Here is a 19214-nt window from a genome sequence, read left to right on the forward strand (position 1 = left end):
TCACGTCACCCTCATGCTGACAGAGGGTGATGTGAGGCAGCAGGTGGGGCTCTGTCTTCACTTCCCATCACAAGTGGCTGGGGGGCAGCCTCAGCCCCCACATTTTGCCCAGACATAACGGGGAAAACGGGGTTTCCCCCCGGATCAGGTTTGCCCCCCCACCCCAATTCTGGACATGTCCGGGCAAAACCGGACTTATGGTCACCATACCTTTGTAGGCATGCAGCACCTGGTGAAATTCCCTCTTTATCACAGCAGTTAAAGTTGCAGGAGCCCTGCCCTCTTTTGTATCTGGTTACGCTAAAGTTTAAAGTTCTACTGAAGAAACAGCTTTACTGTTAATTGGGTTGATGGGGGCAGGTCTCATTTAATGGCCATGGTATCAGGATTCTCTGGGGGAAGCCATGGCAGTGAAATTGGTATACATCTGATATGGGTAGTTCCTTACACATGTTTTTTTTCCTGGTATCCCCCAGTTCTCCCAAATGGCAGTGGTTTTGCAGCTGGCATCTTTTGGCATGGCACTCATCTCAACCATCTTCCTGGTTGCAGCCACCTGGACAGACTGCTGGATGGTCAATGCTGATGACAGCTTAGAGGTGAGAGCGAGGAATGTACCACTTCCTGGTGGATCTTACACCACAGACTTCCAGATATGTGAGGATTGCCAACATGGCCAAAGGGATGATGGGAATTGCAGTCCAAAAGAGGGCGGGAACCAGCTTGGGGAAGGCTGGTAGACAACAGTTGTATAGGCTAGTATGTTTAAGGATCTGTGAGAGCTACATCTGCTGATCCACCACTGGCAGATGAATTAATGTGGCTATGATTCAAGAAACCACAGTAATAGGTTTATGTGATCTCCTAGGAACATAGAATATAGGAAACAGCTTTATACCAGCGCTGACTGTTTGGCTTTCTAGTCCAGTATTGTTCACTCCAGCCCTACGCAATCTGCTAGACCTGGGTTCATGGGGTCCAGGGGCTCCCTATATTCCGCAAGGCCCTATGCATCCATTCGTGCCAGTGGGAGTTTTTTCCTTTGTTTAACTGCCACACAGGAGGTGATTTTCAAGGCAAATTGCAGCTAGGAAAGGCTAGACCAAACAGGCAGAGCAGCCCCTCTGCCAGTGGGAAGACGGACAGCTCTGCTTGGCCAATCACTGGAGTGCGAAGGCGGCCCCTGGGCGCAGCTGCACGGTTAGGCTGTCCCCAGCAGAGGGGGAGGTGGAAAGGGGCAGTAGCAGCCAATCGGAGCACATACAATCATAGAACAGCAGAGTTGGAAGGGCCCTATAAGGGCATCGAGTCCAAGCCCCTGCTCAATGCAGGAATCCACCCTAAACCATACCTGACAGATGGTTGTCCAGCTGCCTCTTGAAGGCCTCTAGCTTGGGAGAGCCCACAACCTCCCTAGGTAACTGGTTCCATTGTCGTACTGCTCTAACAGTCAGGAGACAGCATACCTGGCAAGTCCATGGGTCTTCACAACATACCTGGGTTTCAATCCCACACAGCAGGGAGTCTCCCACAATGACTACTCTTCTCTTCTTCTTGGTCGACCAACCTTCTGCCTCTTGTTCACTGTTGCATGGTGTCTCCTGTACTTCTTCCTCTGCAAACTGTCCTCCAGTCTCATCCTCCAGTAGCTGAAAGCGGTTGCTTAACTCTAACTTCTAGTTCTGCTGCTCCTAACTGTCACTCTTTTCCAGGGACTGTTACTGTTACTGGCCGCTCATGGTTTTTTGCAGGTCCTTTTGACAACAACGTCTACCACCCATGCGTCTCCAGCTACTTCTGGTCTTCTTTCTGCAACAAAATAAGATCCTGGTAAATCCGATTTTTTGGAGGGGAAGCAAAATGTACCGCCATTTCCTACTGTGTGCCAGATAGATACCAGCCTATATTTGAGTCTTAATGCCCCCTACCCCGGCTGGTTCTTCCCCTCCCTGCCCTATCTGTGATTGTGATTTTAGATTGTAAGCCATATGGCAGATGGTCTTGTTTTGTTTTGTACAGCGCCATGAACATTGATGGTGCTCTATAAATAAATATCATTAATAATAACAATGCAGGAAAAGCAGCATGATAAAAACGCCCACTGAATGGGCTATGTGGTCATTGTTTACTTTCTTTTTCTTCCCCATGTAAAGGAAGAGGAAGTATTGTGGGACAGAAGTGGGGGGGGAAAAGCGACGGTAAGGAAACCCGAACCTACCCATCCTGGATGATTATCCATTTTTATACTGTCCTGCGCTCCAACTTCTGGTGCCTCATTGCTTTTAAATGGGTCTGGAGGATTGGTTATTTACAACAGCTTTTAACTGATAAATCTGAGGTTAGTCTGTGCTTTTTCATTGTAAATTTGATATACATATAACCAATACACACATACAATATACAATGCCTATTGTTATATACATACTATATTGTATATTGTTTATATGTATAATTTAAATTGAATTGCTTGATGTTCTTATTGTGAACTTTTTATGTTATTTCTAATTTATTTTATGATTTATTTTATTCTTTGAAAAATACAACAAAAATACCAGCATGTTCCATTTTCTTCTTAGTTCAGCCACAAGTGCCGCGGGCTTTGGAGGGAGTGCGTCACCAACATGCAAGATGGCATCAAGACCTGTGACCAATACGATTCCATTTTAGCAGAACACCCGTGTAAGTTTCCAGCAAACCGTTTTGGAATCAGACAGGGATTCTAAACTTTTGTGCAACTATGCCCCCTCTCTTTGTAAATTTTTAGGGTGACCGTATGGAAAGGAGGACAGGGCTCCTGTATCTTTAATGGTTGTATTGAAAAGGAAATTTCAGCAGGTGTCATTTGTATATATGGAGAACCTGGTGAAATTTCCTCTTCATCACAACAGTTAAAGCTGCAGGAGCCCTGCCCTCTTTTAAATCTGGTCACTCTAGGATAGCTCCTGCAGCTTTAACTGTTGGGATGAAGAGGGAATTTCACCAGGTTCCCCATATAGACAAATGATACCTGCTGAAATTCCCTTTTCTATGCAACTGTTAAAGATACAGGAACCCTGTCCTCCTTTTCATATGGTCACCCTAAAATTTTACCCCAGAGAACAATGAAGACTGCTGAGAGGTGATTCTGACCATACCTGGCCTGCTAAAATGGTGTGCGTGACAACTGGATGTGAAGGAGGAACTGATGGGTGCATCCAGTGGGGAGTTGGTAGTCCACCTAAAGTAAAGTTGGGAGGGAGGGAGGGAGGCCCCTAGTGCAAAAGGTATAATTAGGGTGACCATAGGGAAAAGAGGACAGGATTCCTGTATCTTTAACAGTTGTATTGAAAAGGGAATTTCAGCAGGTGTCATTTGTATGCATGCAGCACCTGTTGAAATTCCCCCCTCATCACACACGTAAAGCTGCAGGAGCTATACTAGAGTGACCAGATACAAAAGAGGACAGGGCTCCTGCAGTTTTAACTGCGGCGATCAAGAGGGAATTTCATCAGGTGCTGCATTCATATAAATGACATCTGCTGAAATTTCCTTCTTCATACAACTGTTAAAGATACAGGAGCCCTGTCCTCCTTTTCATATGGTCACCCTAGTGTATTGCACCCATGAGCTGTAGCCATGGAGACAGACTTAGGTGAGCTGTCGCTCTCCCAACCTCAGTACATAATTTGTTTTATGGGGGTAATACCACTGGCCTAACTGTCAGACCAGAGACCTAGCTTTGCAACAGACTTCAGCTGAAAGCAGCCAGAGATGTTCACAGATGGGCTCGCAGTGAGACAACGTGCTCGGACGGAGAAGCATAGCTTGCAGCAAAAATTATACACAGTCAAGCAGGCCCTTGTTGATCCCTCAAGTCACGTGGTCGTGACTTGTGGGTGAACAGAAAAGTCCAGTTCCAATTCTGACCACCACATAGGTGGCACTGCGACATAGCAGAGATTGGGCTGGTGGTAATTCCACAGTGCGAGAGCTACCCTGGCCTGGTGCCACAGAGAGGAAGGTGTCTTGACTCCAGTGCCTGATTCCCTTGGTTTGAGTGGCCCCATGTCTTGCACTGCCTTACACTGCTCCTGTAAGGATTGTTGAGTTAATGCATGTGAAGCACTTTGAAACACATGGACCCTGTTCAGACAACATGCTAAGCCACTGTGGTTAAGCATTTTGAGCTAAACGTCATGTAAACCATTCCTAAACATGGCGGTAACAGTTTAAACACGCTCACTAACCAATTGCTGCAAAAGGGTTAGCAGCCTAATCATGGGGTAACGTGTTTTCTGAACAGGCCTGTGAGCTAGACATCCTGATGAATGAGGAGGTACCCCATCTCATCTCCCAGCATGCTTTGCAACACCAAAACAAGAATGGTGGCGTTGCCTTCACTGCAAAGAAACCTAGAATGTGAGGAAAATGCATTCTCTATGTCTCCTACAAGGAATTTGGAAGGGAAAATTGTTGAGCACAACTCCCTGATGCTCAAGTCTATCGAAAGGTGTGGAAGTCCTTAAAGCCCCAGTTGAAGAGAGGAAGGGAGGAAGGAGCTGAGATTATATGGCATGAAATACAACAGTTTAATTATTCTATACTGGCAAAGTCTTATTATTATGGCATAGTAAAATAGCACCACCTATGTACAGGAGAGAAATACAGGCTTTGCAGAAATACAAAATAATTTGAGGATGAGGAAAATCCTAAAACTGGGTATGGGGGGAGACACTCTCCAAAACAGCCCAGTGAGGACTGAGTATGTTCACTGACCACAGCAAGTCTGTTGAGGCTAGGATGGAAAACTGGGTACCACACTTCAAGAAGGACGCAGACAAGTTGGAGCGTGTTCAGAGGAGGGCAACCAGGATGATCAGAGGTCTAGAAACAAAGCCCTATGAAGAGAGACTGAAAGAACTTGGCATGTTTAGCCTGGAGAAGAGAAGATTGAGGGGAGACATGAGAGCACTCTTCAAATACTTAAAAGGTTGTCACACAGAGGAGGGCCAGGATTTCTTCTCGATCCTCCCAGAGTGCAGGACACGGAATAACGGGCTCAAGTTACAGGAAGTCAGATTCCGGCTGGACATCAGGAAAAACTTCCTGACTATTAGAGCAGTACGACAATGGAATCAGTTACTTAGGGAGGTTGTGGGATCTCCCACACTAGAGGCATTCAAGAGGCAGCTGGACAACCATCTGTCAGGTATGCTTTAAGGTGGATTCCTGCATTGAGCAGGGGGTTGGACTCGATGGCCTTATAGGACTCTTCCAACTCTACTATTCTATGATTCTATGAACACAGAGCTTTTCTACATGAGGCTGTTAATCGGCTGTATCTGCTTTTGGGTTCATCACAAAATTGAGATCTGAGCTCTACATGAAGAGCATTTCCTTTCCTGTTTTTCTGCTATATAACATCTAGATAGTGCTGTGGTATAGTGGATTAGCATAATTACACAATTAGAAAAAATCTTTTCCTTCACTTTCATGAATGATACCACATTTTCCCTGCACTCAAAATACTCAGCAAAAGTGCTTTTTAAAACCGAAGCAAAACTGGAGGGTTACAATGTTTTCTAAAGAACCCGTAAACTACTGTGAGTTGGGAATGATGAATGCACAATAAATACCTTGTGTAGAAAAGTTCAAAGTATTTTTGAATAAAGTATAGTTAGCTGCCCTAGGGAGCTTACCGCAGAAAATGTGAAATGTTGGAAGCTGTTTTATATCAAGTCAGAGTATTGGTTCAGGTCACTCAGGATTGTCTGCACTGATTGTTAGTCACCCTTCATGGTTTTAGCTCTACCTGGAGGTGCTTTTCTACTGAGCTACTTTCTTCACCTAAAAATAAAGTAAAGTATCGTCCTCATAGTACTGAATAAAGGGCTGAATTGAATAGAAACATAAGAAGCTTCTATTATACCAAGTCAGAACACTGGTCCACTGAGATCAATAGTTCCTATTGACAGCGACTGGGTTCAGACAATCCAATAGTCAACCGTTTATTAAATAGTCCACCATTGACTATTGTGTCGTCTTTGGGGCAAAACCCACCCCATGGTTGGTTATTTTCTAGAAATAACCAGCTCCAATAATCAACACTGTGCAGAGTAGATTACCTGCACAACCGTTGAGCGTTATGTCGGACTGTTGCGCTCCACGAATTATTTCCCCTGCCTACAGAGTCGCGAGGCAAGAGCGGCAGTAACCCCTGCTACTCTTGCCCAGCAGGGCTCTATAGGCAGGGGAAATAATCCCCTGCCTTGAGGGAGGAAAATTGACTGGGTTCGGATGACAAAATAGTCAATGGTTGATTAAACAGTCTACAGTAGACTCAAGAGTCCACTGTTGACTCGTGTGTTGTCATGCGGGAAACAACAGGCTACAGTTGCTTCTTTTCTAGAAATAATTAATGCAAATAATCAATGGTGTGCAGAGTTGATTATCTGCATAACCATTGATTACGAGCCATCTTTCGGGCTCTGTGGATTATTTCCCCTGCTACAGAGTAGTGAGGCAAGAGTGGCAGAAACTCCTGCCACTCTTGCACAGCAGGGCTCTATAGCCAGGGGAAATAATCCCATCCGGGAAGTGCTTGAGGAGTTGCTGACCGTGTCATCCCTTGGTGGGGAGCAACCTATGGCTCCACACGCGCTTCCCGGGACAGGCACATGCCATCCTTGAGTGGGGTGCTACCAATCGTGGTGCTCCACATGTTCCCAGGGACATGCATGTCCCTTGCCCCTGCCCCAGAGGGAAATGCTGGCAATTGGGGATGGGGGGGGGTGCTAGGAATGGCAGGAACTCCTTGTGTGCCCCGTTGCCAGCTGCCGGCACTTGGCGGCAAATGGAGGGTGTGGTGAAAGAGAAGTGAGTGCATCGTCCTGTTTCCCCATGGGTTTCGAGGTTGAGGGCGGGGGAGACAGCTCTCCCCGCCCTCAGCCTTGAAAGTAATGGGGATAGATGAGTTGCTGATGAATACCATTACCCTGACACAACATGTATTCATCTGCAACATGTCTATCCCCATCGAAACTAATGGGGGAGGAGGAGGCAGCAAGATGGGATCGCTGCATGCCGTCACCGCTACCACCTCCTTCGCTACTGGGGGGCCATAGAAGCAAGGAAGGGGCTGGCTCTAGCAACCATTGCTTGAGCCTGCTGCTTCCTTGTTCCTTTGGCTCTGGTCGACGGATCTCCTCCCCTGACGGTCGAGGTGATCCGCTGATTCTGTGCCGCTGCAGCACATCTTCCTCCATGGCTGCTGCCACCAGGATCGGCACCTGTGGGTCTCCTCCGCTGACAGCAGGAAGGATGCAGGGGAGCGTCTCCCCCCCCTCCACTCATCCCCATGGAATGATGGCTCACCAATTTATTTATTTATTTATTTATTAGGATATATATACCGCTCCTCATTGAAAAAATTTCGGAGCGGTGTACAAGGTAAAATGAAAATAAAAACAGAATAAAACAGTTAAAACAAAATTTAAAAAGAAGCAAAAAAACAACAACACAGAAAATCCAAGGCTGCATGTTAAAGAAAGGCTTCTTGGAATAAAGATGTTTTCAGGAGGCGCCGAAAGGAGTACAAGGTTGGCGCCTGCCTGACCTCCAGAGGCAGGGAATTCCACAGGAGGGGTGCCACCACGCTGAAGGCTCTTCCCCTGGTGGATTCCAATCGGAGGATGGATCTAGGTGGAACCGCCAGGAGCAGGCCCTCGGATGACCTCAGTGACCGGGCAGGTTGGTAAGGGAGAAGGCGCTCTCTCAGGTATCCTGGTCCCAAGTTGCTTAGGGCTTTGTACACAAGTACAAGAACCTTCAACCTGGCCCGGTAGCGAATAGGCAGCCAGTGCAGTTCCCTCAGCAGAGGAGTTACATGCTGGAAAGGGGCAGCTCCAGACAACAGCCGAGCTGCAGCATTCTGCACTAGCTCCAGCTTCCGGAGCAGCTTCAAGGGCAGCCCCACATAGAGTGCGTTGCAGTAATCCAATCTTGATATTACCAATGCCTGTACCACCGTGGTCAAGCTATCCCTGTCCAGGAGAGGCCATAGTTGGCGAACCAACCGAAGATGGTAAAAGGCACTCCGAGCCGTGGCGGCTACTTGAGCCTCCAACGACAGAAACGGGTCTAAGAGTACCCCCAAACTACGAACCTGTTCTTTCAGAGGCAGAGCAACCCCATCCAGAACAGGCAATGAGCCTGTCTCCCGGACTCGGGAACCCCTCACCCACAGGGCTTCCGTCTTGCCAGGATTCAGTCTCAGTTTATTGGCCCTCATCCAGCCCATTACTGAGTCTAGGCACTGGTCCAGGACTTGCACAGCCTCACCTGATTCAGTTGTCACAGGGAGGTAAATGGGAACCCACACCGTCATTCGGTGAGGAGGGTGGCCCGGGGGGGGGGGTAGGATAGCCAATCCTGCCCTATGGCCTACTCCATGGAAGAGTTATTAGCATGTCGTCCAAGTGCAGCATGCAAATAATTGTCTGTGGAATGGACTATAAGGGCAAGGTTGGCTATTGCATCTACCGCTGAGATACAGCTCCCATCCCAGCAAAAAGAGGAGAATCAAAGTGAGAGTTGCCAGGGGAAGAGCGTGCAATCAGTTCCATGTACTTAGCTGTGGGGTTAGGCCAAAGGTTCTGCTGGAAAAGGTGGTTTTTGAGGAAGGATCTGAAGTAAGAGAAAGAGGTGGCATCACACAAATCGTGAGAGATTGCAGGTGGTATGTGTATTTCATTGATGGGCGCCACATCTGCTTGGAGAGAAAGTAAAGGAGTGTACTTGGGAATAATGCCATCAGCTCAAGAACTAACCCTCTCTCTGCCCCTTAACCGAGAACCATTCTTGCATCAATCTGCATGCCTCCACCCACTCATTTGCATATAGCCCACCCTGGGAACTGTGGCTGGGTCCATGCAAAACAATGGCAGGCTGTTGGGAATGGCTTATAGACACAGGAAAGTAGAGGTGACACAAATAATACAGCAGGAGAAGCAGTCTGGATTCGGTTTGTTGCTTGCCTGGCTGCTGGCTGCCCTCTGCCCATGTTGGCTTTGCTCTCGTCCCTTAGTGAAGATCGTGATGACTCGAGCGTTGCTGATCACGGCCGACATCCTCTTGGGATTTGCTTTGGTCTTGTTGGTGTCGGGTCTCGATTGTGTCAAATTTCTCAAGGACAAGCCGGAAGTAAAGATGAAGATGTGCTGTTCATCTGGATTATTGCTTGGAGTTGGAAGTAAGCGCCTTCCACAGCTCTGGAGATCTGGCTTGCTTAACATAGAACAGGGTAGCTACTCAGGCAAGCCTCGGGGTATTCCAGCTTCTCTACTTAAAAAAACACACCTCTGCCTTAATGGGGCTCTCCGTTTCCACTTTCTTTCTGGGATTACAATTAGCTCAATTACACAGGTAGCCATGTGTTTTGAATTGAATACTCCATTCACTTTAATAAAACAGCACCATCTAGTGGCAGAATTATAGCACACACCAACTTTACATGGGGTTGATTTTGTGCTTTTTTAAAATAGCTGATTATCTCTGTTTTTTAAAAAGCAGGATAAGGGGCGGGAGAAGTGCGGGAGACATCCTGGAGGTTGACAACGCCATCTAAAGAACCCGCAAACTTCTGTGAGTGGCCAATCATGAGTGTGCAATAAATCACTCATGTAGAGAAAGCTCTACATTGTGGCCAAGTAGTGTCTCATGGAGGGCCTATTATAGCAGTGTTTTACATGATTACATCATACAAGTGCAAAAATTTATTCTGGGTACAGCTTTCAGCAATCTGAACTGATCAGCTTTCTGGTGCTTTAAAACACACACACACATACATACGAACACAAATAAAGCATGCTTCCAGTCCTTAAAACTGTTAAGATAGGCTTAGAAATGTCTAAACAATCAGAGAGGCTGTCACGGGTGGACACATTTTAAGAAAGCCCTGGTGCAGTGGTAGAGCATCTGCTACAAGGAACAAAGTAAGCTGCTACTCCATACGAGGGCAAACTCTATCAAATGGCTGAGCTGGGAAAGATCTGCCTATACTTGAAACCCAGATTGCTGTCAGTCAGAGCAGACAGTACTGGGCTTGATGGACTAATGGTCCGACTCAGTATGAGATACCTTCAGGTTCATTTAGGCTAAGTTTACACAACACGACAAGCCAGATTACAGGTTGAGTATGGGTTGAGGGTGGTTTGTTGAATTGTGGGTTGTTGTGTTATGTGAACCTAGCCACACTAACAAACCATAATTCGTTAATCATGAACAACCCATGAAGAGAAGCCATGGTTTGTTATTTGGTTGTGAACTGTAGGATTTCCTGATTAACAAACCATGTTTTTTTAGTACGACTGGGTTCACACAACACAACAACCCATGATTCAACACCAGCCCACAGTTCAACGACAACCCACACTCAAGCTAGACTCAATTTGTACTTGGGCTTGTCATGTTGTATAAACCCAGTCAGTAACTGAGAGCACCTGTGGGGGCACACACTCAAGATAGGGCCCCGACTTTGGGCTCTGAGGCTGGCAAAAATCTCCCCTGTGTGCCATTCACACCTCCACATTCTTAGCATGTAGCGAAACTTACTGTGCCCTGATGGTATCATGCCATTCATTGCTCAGCCTTCCTTATTCCATTTCATTCACTGTTGCTGGTGGTGCCAGGGAAGGACACAGACTGATGGTACTGAGACTAGGGTGACCAACTGTCAGGATTTCCCCGGATTTGTCCTGGTTTTTGTTCTTTCCATGGTGTCGGGGGATTTTCTATCATTTTCAATAATGTCCTGGAATGACACACCTTCCTCTTTAAGGCTGCCATTAGCATGGCAGGAGGGAGTGACATGCTTTCTTGAGGCACATCATTCCCCCACCCCGAGCTCCAATTGAGGTCTTAAAGGGGAAAGTGGGTCATTCGTGGACATTATAGAAAAGGCCCCAATTGGAGTGGATGGTGGTGGTGCAGAATGAAATCCTTTCCCCTCCTCCACTCCAATCGGGTTCTTTAAGGTGGCGGGGGAATAACGTACTTTCTGCAGGACTCAGAAAGCTGCTTCCCCCCACACACACTAGGTGTCCTCTTTTTTGGTTTCCCAAATATGGTCACCCTAACTGAGACAAGGAGCAAACTTGCTACGTCTACGGAAGGGGTGGCCCCAACAGAGGGGTTTGGTGGCAGCCCCACATCTGTCAAGAGACCTCAGAGGATTGTTTTTCTTGGCCTGCCAGGTGTCCTTGGACTGGTGGGCTCGGTCTGGTATGCTGTTGACGTCTACATGGAGAGAACCACACTTGTGCTGCACAGTGTGTTCTTCTTGGGGATCCACTATGACTTCGGCTGGTCATGCTGGTTGGGAATGGCAGGCTCCATGGGATGTTTTGTGGCGTCCATCATGTTGACCTGCTGCCTTTATGCTGTCACAGGTCAGTACAGTTTGTGGTCAGGGGAATGGATGGCCATAGCAGGGGCAGTGGTGGTATCATGCCATTCATTGCTCAGCCTTCCTTATTCCACTTCATTCACTGTCGCTCGTGGTGCCAGGGAAACACACAGACTGATGGTACTGATGGTCACTTCCCAAGGCCAATTTTGGGGGCCTTGTTCCCACCCCAGGGTAAGGATCCAGAAACAAGGACCTCCCACCACGCCCTTATTAATCCTCCGAGGCCCACCAGTCAGAATCGGGGAAATAATCACCTTTGCCATATGCACATGTTGTGCAAACCATAGAATCATAGAATAGTTGAGTTGGAAGGGGCCTCTAAGGCCATTGAGTCCAACCCCCTGCTCAATGCAGGAATCCACCTTAAAGCATCCCTGACAGATGGTTGCCCAGCTGCCTCTTGAAGGCCTCTAGTGTGGGAGAGCCCACAACCTCCAGAGAATCATAGAATAGTAGATTGTCACCCCAAAACAGGGATGAGCAACCATTTCACTCCCAAGAGCCATACACAGTGGTGGGAAGCAGGCCAGGGGTTGCAGGCTGGTGGGGCCTGGGCTCCCCCTCCCCACTCTGTCACACACACACACACACACAATCCCCCTCATTGTCTCATGCAAAACACACACAGACTTTGTGCCCCTCTTCTGCCCATGATCCACTCTATTCTGCCCCATTTATTAGCACTGAAACCAGCTGTAGACTATGCCAATTAGCTCACTCCTCCGCTGCTTCCAGTGCTATTCAGTGGGAAGGAGGGGAGCACAGGAGCTGGGGGTGCTTCTGGCCACATTTTAGTTGGCTGAGAGCTGCATGTACCATATAATGTCTGCCCGGCTTAAGCTGGTCTTAGGACAGACCTTTAAGGCTGGCAATTCACCTTATAAGCTCCATCCGACGAGCGTTTTATTGCTCACTAGCTGTACCCTGCCACGCGTTGCTGTGGCTCAGTCGGGTTAAATTGAAAAGAAAGAAAAGACAAAGCGGATGTTTCTAATATGTTTAATTTCACAATGCTTGTGGATATACAATATTTTTAGTTGTTCCATTGTCTGTGTAGATATAGAGATTGTCTGGTTTGCCGACTCTAGAACACGCAACATATAATTGTCCATGTGAGAAGCAATCTGTGTCTAGATCTAAACCGCACAATTCTAAAGATTGGCCCTGAGCTTTGTTGATGGTGATTGCAAACGCCAATCGAATTGGGAATTGCAATCTCTTAAATTGAAATGGCATATCTGTTGGAATCATAGGAATGCGAGGAATGAGGACATCTTCACCTTTGAAAGGTCCTGTCAAGATTGTTGCTTCTATGACCTATAAGAGCAAATAGGAGAGAACATGCAAATAGGAGAGGAGGCAGAGGCAGTGGATTGGCCTACTGTTTGGTTTTTTAAAAAGGATGTTTTTACGGTGAGGAGGTTAGTGGAAACTCCTGGCAGTTACCTTTCTTCAGAACGTGTAACTGTCACAGTGTGACATCTATATTCACTCAGCCAATTGTGAGAGAACATGCAAATAGGAGAGGAGGCAGAGGCAGTGGATTGGCCTACTGGTTGGCGATGTCACAATGACCTATAAGAGCAAATAGGAGGGAACATGCAAATAGGAGAGAAGGCAGAGGCAGTGGATTGGCCTACCGGTTGGCGATGTCACAATGATCAGCAGGACTGGTTTTGAGGAGGCCTATTTCTTCGATTTTAAGACAAACCTTTGACCCCATATAGAACATAGTTACATAACAACGCTCGCATATTCAAATGCAACGTTGTGTCAAAATTTCAAAGCAATCGGTGAAGAACTTTCGGAGATATAACGTCTGTTTCGAGCGGACATTTACATTTTTATTTATATAGATTACTGGACACTCACGGAGTTTGCTCAAGTCCCTCACATGACGTAGTCTGCCTCCCTCATGCCTTCCACCCCTTCTGGCCTTCCTTGCACCACAAAAAAACCCACCCTCTTTAAGTCCGATGGTTTTTTAAAATGCAGAATTGCTACAGGAGAAGCAGCACCATTAGAGCAGTGGACTCAACAGGCCTTGTGCTCGTTGGGTACTTCCTCTTTTGAAAGAGGAAGTAACTGAGGAACCAAAACACAAGCAGAGAAGCAACGGTAGGGAGCGTGTTAACACCCGGTGTGATGGAGCTATTTGTGATCTTTTCTGGGACCTTTTATTTATAAGTGGAACCTGCAACAAAAAGTTTTAGTGTGGAGTTCAAGATACCAGCGAGCCCTGTCCTCTTCCAGCATACTCCATTCCATTCCTCACGTTTCTATTATGTGGCTACTGAGCATGCACTGTCATCATTAGGCTGTTCTGGGGTGTGTCCCCCCAACTTAGTTTTTTTCCCCTTAAGTTTTTTTTTTGTATTTTTGTATTTTTGCAAAGCATGTCTTCTGATACATACTTTCATGTGCATGTGTGGTGCCATTTCAGCTACAGAAGCAATGGCACTCAAAGCCTGAACATCAGAAATAGAGGGTAAGAGGGCATTTTTCTTCCAAGGAGCTCAAGGCAGTCTGCATTATTCCTCCTCATCCCATTTTATCCTCACAACAACCCTGTGAGGTAGGGTAGGCTGAGAGAGAGTGATTGGTTCAAGGCCACCCAGTGAGCATCACAGCTGAGAGGGGATTTTGAACCTGGTCTCTGGACTTTTAGAGTTTCATCACACCAGTGTTATACTGTGCAATCACTGCAAATTGTGTACAAAGGACTCCGAAGTTTTCCAGCTTATCATCTGCTTTTATTGTGAAGTACTCCCATGCATCCTGCTTTTAATTGCACTTCTTAGCTAAAAGAAGTGAAATATTTTTGTGCACAGAAAGTACGGTTCTTCCAGTCACGTGAAAGCACATCGCTCAAACTGCAACATGTACTTTCATCCCTCATTTTGAATCTGGTGTTCTGTGAGTGTGTTTTCAAGGGGAAGAATTGCTGATGAAAGAAAGGGGTGTGTCTTGTCTCCAGTGGGTGTTTTTAATTTCCAATTCAAATCCCTCCTCCTGCTGCTGCCTCCATCTTAACTTGTCCATTTTCACTTTTAAAGAAATGTGGGAAATGCTCCTTGCCAGCAGCACCCTCATTTTTAAAGATAAAGAGATCCAAATTGGCACAGTCATAGATCTTAAGGAGAGCTTTCAGCATGCCAAATTTGAACCAGATTGGATCATCCGTTGATTTTTAAATGATTTTTTACATTTCCTCCCTCAAATCTATTGGAGCTTATATTCTGCTAGTGCAGAGGAACGTAGGTTCGTATTTCCATTCGTTTGAACAACTGAAGCTGTGCATCTTCAATGGGATTTACTTTACTCAAAAGTAAATCCCATTGATTTCAACTGCTAACCTGACCTGCTGCCCCTTGGTCTGTGCTTGGAGGGAAAAGAAACGGGGGGGGGAAGGGGGGCTAGAAAGATTTCCCCTCTTTCTGCACCCTTTTCCTAAGGAGGAGCCACAGAGGGAGGGAGCCTCCAGGCAGGATTAGGGGAAGGGCTGTAGCCTAGGCAACATGTATTAAAATCGTAGGTAGGGATTCTTTGGATTCCTTGCCCCCTTAACCGTTTCTCTCCCCTCCAAGCACAAACCAAGGGTCATGTTAGCAGTTGAAATCAATGGGATTTACTTTTGAGTAAAGTAAATCCCCTAACCCTGCCTGGAGGCTCCCTCCCTCTGGCTCCTCCTTAGGAAAAGGGCGCAGAAAGAGGGGAAATCTTTCCAGCCCCCAGCCCTCTGTTTCTCTTTCCTGCCCCCTTTTACCTCAGATCTAGGGGGTGTCAGGCCCAACTCCCAGCTGAGGAGAGGGGAGGATGAGCAGCCACGAAGCAAGTGGTGTTAAACCGATCCTGGCTCCTTCGGAAGTGGTGGTGGTGTGCCTGTGTGCTTACTTGCATCTTCAAGTTCATGAACTATAGATGTGCTAGTTCCCTTACTCAAAAGTAAATCCCATTGATTTCAACTGCCAACATCACATGCTGGCTTACCTTTGAGAAAAGCCCATTGAACAGAGAGAGTCTTATTTCTGAGTAAACACATCTAGAACAATGCCCATGCCCATGCAGATCATGGAAGGGGGAGGGAGTTTTTTGGACAGTATGAATGGAAGGGGAGTTGTCCAACTTACAACAACCAATAAACTGTAGGGGGAGGTACAAAGGAGATCAATGGGTGAGTCCATGGTGAAAACAACAAGGTGAGAGTGAACCTCAGCAGGGTAACGGCAATGCGCTACAGGAGAGGTGTAAGTTTGCAAGTTTTCATATGGTATATAAGCACTGCATAAACGAAGTAGGATAATTCGAGGGAGAACCACAATAAAAGGGTACATGGGATGAAGGCTTTAGTCTGCCACTGTAAGTACTTCTCCAGACTGAGTTTTTAGACAACACAGCTGCTGAGGCTATAGTTTGAATAGGAAAATCTTCAACTCTGTCTGTCTCAACACCTTACATGACTAAAAGATGGAGCTATGGATCACGATACCTGAGGATTGTTATGAGGAATACAAGATAATGTAAGCTAAACAGATGAGAATGACATATAAGTGCTTAAGTATACTGCTTTGAATTCTTCTTTCTGAAGGAGATGTTGCCCCATCCAGGAGACCTCAACGCCCCTCAAACCATTCGCGGGGGATCACTTGCAGGATGTATGCAGTTGCTTCCCGAGTGTGACACAGAGACAGGCGGCCACAGTGGACTGGATCACAAGCAAGAGCCTTTTCTCTCGTTCCAACTTTGGAGGGAAGGCAAGATGCAAGATTTTGGCCATGCCTGCAACATGTGCAACCTCTCCTGCTCCCCCTCCTCCCCAAAGCAATATGTAAAGCATTATCAGTCAAGCTCCAACTGGAGGCTGGGGGCAGAATTTAAGACCCTTTCCTCCACCAGCACCATACCCTACTGGGGTCTGACTGCCAACCTCCAATTCCTCTTGGTTCTGCTCCTCCTCTTCCTTTAGGTTTCTGCCTGTTCACCTGTCTTCTCTGAGCCCCCCTGGAGATGGCATCACCACCCCACAACAGGTCATCAGCACAGTCCAAACTGGCAATGCCAATAAGTGGTTCCTTAGGGGTGGCTGAAACCCTTGTACGGAGCAGCCACACACAACCAGGGGCACATCTACATGAAGGGTTTGCCCCGGGGTTGCTTCACGGTAGTGGCATGTCATCTATGTGACGCAGCCGCCATTGCAAAGCCATCCAGGGACAAACCCCGGAAACCCCACTCCAAAAAAGTTGGGCGCTTACCCCGACTTTTTTGGTAGCGGAGCCCATGGCGCCCCCTGATTGGTCACCATGGGTGGCCCCACACCTCTGGAGAAGTAAAAAAAATAAATAAATGGGGAGAAGGAGGAGAGGAACAGGCCGTTCCCCCCCTTTTAAAATTTTATTATCTATATCTGCAGAGCTCCACAGATACAGATAATAATAATAAAAAAGAAATGGGGGGGGTAGGAATGGGCAGCCAGAAGGAGGAGAAGTGGTTCGTCCAGTCCCTCTTGCGTCCTCCTCTGCTGCCTCGTTCCTTCCCTCTCCCCCGTTTTTATTTTTATTATCTGTTTCTGTGGAGCTCCACAGTTACAGATTATTTTTTAAAAAAGGGGGGGGAGAGAAATGGCCCCGTTCCTCTCCTCCCCCCCCCAATTTTTAATTTTTTTTTTTACTTTTCCAGAGATGTGGGAAGGAACACAAGTGTGGGTGCAAGTCACCTCACTGCACCAAAGTGGGAGCCATCTCTCAGATGGAGTCTGTAATATTATTTTCCAAGGCCACAACTTTCTTCAGTTAAATGTAGCAGATAATTTTGTTTCCATTTGCAAATTACTCGAAAATCCCCCATTCACAACCCCAAACACAAAGCAGAGTGCATGTTCTCAGAAAATGTTCACAAATTCCTGAGCTTGCATTTGCTTTCGCAAAATGTGCATGTTACAAAAAGCACACTTTTAAAAAATGTAAAATTAAAAATATACGGCTATTAAAATGCACAACTTTAAAGTATTTTAAAGCTTTTAAAATGCACAACTTTAAAAATGTACGCTTTTAAATATTCATATGGTCACTCTGTAATGGCGGGGGAGAGCACACTTCTGAAAAATGCACACAGCCCCAAACAAGAAAAAACAGGTTGCAAACGAGAATGGGAGAGCGCGAACTGAGCTCTGAAGTGAAGTTTGAAGCCTTTCAGCAACTTTGAGCATCCCTGGTTTTCCCATCCCTACTAGCAGGCAACTCCTGATGCTCTCAACCCCCCCACCCACACAAATGGGGCAATCATAATTCCGGCGTTTTAGTATTTCTATTAGTGCTTCATTTTGAAAGTACTTCAGTTCCTCTGCCTGCATTCCTGCCCTCTCCTTTCCCAGCGTTCAGGCTTGAGTGGCTCTGGCATGGAGATCTCTCTCCCTGGGTGTCTCCCTGATTTGCTTGAACTGGCTAGGGCCATGGCTGGAATTGGGAGGCGGATTTCAGTGTGCTCTGTAAGGCCAGGCTCTTTGGAACTGCTACTGATGCTTAGCTGAAATGATGAAAGGCTATTATCATGTTCCCACCCAGAGGTCTTTAAAATGTGCAGATGTAGGTTACTCCTATTCTTTGTTCTGCTGTTTATCTGCCCCTGTAGGACCCTGGAGTTTCTAGTAGCAGATCCCAGAGGGTTAGGGTGGCCATGTGTCCCACTTCATAGAGGACTGTCCTCTATTGGAAGGTGTCTGCTGTGTATCTATACAGATTTGCACATGCCAATTTTATGCAAACCAGCACCCTTTTTTTGCCTTTTATGCTAGGGTGGCCATATTTGGGAAACCAAAAAAGAGGACACCTAGTGTGTGTGTGGGGAAGCAGCTTTCTGAGTCCTGCAGAAAGTACGTTATTCCCCCGCCACCTTAAAGAACCCGATTGGAGTGGAGGAGGGGAAAGGATTTCATTCTGCACCACCACCATCCACTCCAATGGGGGCCTTTTCTATAATGTCCACGAATGACCCATTTTCCCCTTTAAGACCTCAATTGGAGCTCAGGGTGGGGGAATGATGTGCCTCAAGAAAGCATGTCATTCCCTCCAGCCATGCTAATGGCAGCCTTAAAGGGGAAGGTGTGTCATTCCAGGACATTATTGAAAATTATAGAAAATCCCCCCTGACACCATGGAAAGAACAAAAACCAGGACAAATCCGGGGAAATCCTGACAGTTGGTCACCCTATTTTATGCCCCCTCTCTCTGCATCTTTTGTGATGTGTTCCCTCTTTTTTGGCAAGGGATGAGTGGCCACCCTACAGAGGGGCGTTATTCCCTGTACCCTCAGGGCACTCTGCCTTCTAAGCGGACAACAAGGCTTCTTTCTGCTGCCTGAACCACCAGTACTGCGGATGGCCAGAGCATGCAGCCCAGCAGAATCCGGTGATCCTGAAGGCACCAATAGGGTTCCATCTGGCCTAGAAATCAATTCCTGACTTTGACAGCTGTTTTCTCAGCTGGAACAACTTGTGGTTAATTGAGCTGCTACTCCTGGACTTACCATCTGAATTGGGGTGGGAGGGGGCAGCTGTACCACATAGCAGGTAGGGAGGTTTGTGGCTGACCAGTAAGGGCTAATCCCCCTATCAGAGTCATTGCCTGTGCTACTGATCAACGAACAATGAACGTGAATGTGAAAACCAGCCCAAAGATGACAAAAGACATGAGGCAGCTTGCCCTCCAGCTCCTTCTGGTTTAATGGGTATCTTGTGATAAAGCCAAAGGCCTCTCCCCCTCTCGCCCCT

The 19214-nt window shown here is 46.9% G+C and overlaps 1 protein-coding gene across 1 annotated transcript; it reads left to right on the plus strand.

Annotated features, from left to right (window-relative positions):
* Positions 1-485: 485 nt before the first annotated feature.
* LOC134411487 (claudin-16-like) lies at positions 486-16126 on the plus strand. The gene is made up of 5 exons (XM_063145316.1): positions 486-599; positions 2577-2679; positions 9065-9229; positions 11232-11426; positions 16035-16126. Exons 1-5 carry the CDS (start codon positions 486-488, stop codon positions 16124-16126), a joined length of 669 nt encoding a protein of 222 aa, XP_063001386.1.
* Positions 16127-19214: the final 3088 nt, after the last annotated feature.

Source organism: Elgaria multicarinata, chromosome 20 (genome assembly GCF_023053635.1).
Source record: "Elgaria multicarinata webbii isolate HBS135686 ecotype San Diego chromosome 20, rElgMul1.1.pri, whole genome shotgun sequence".
In the NCBI taxonomy this organism is placed as follows: Eukaryota; Metazoa; Chordata; class Lepidosauria; order Squamata; family Anguidae; genus Elgaria; species Elgaria multicarinata.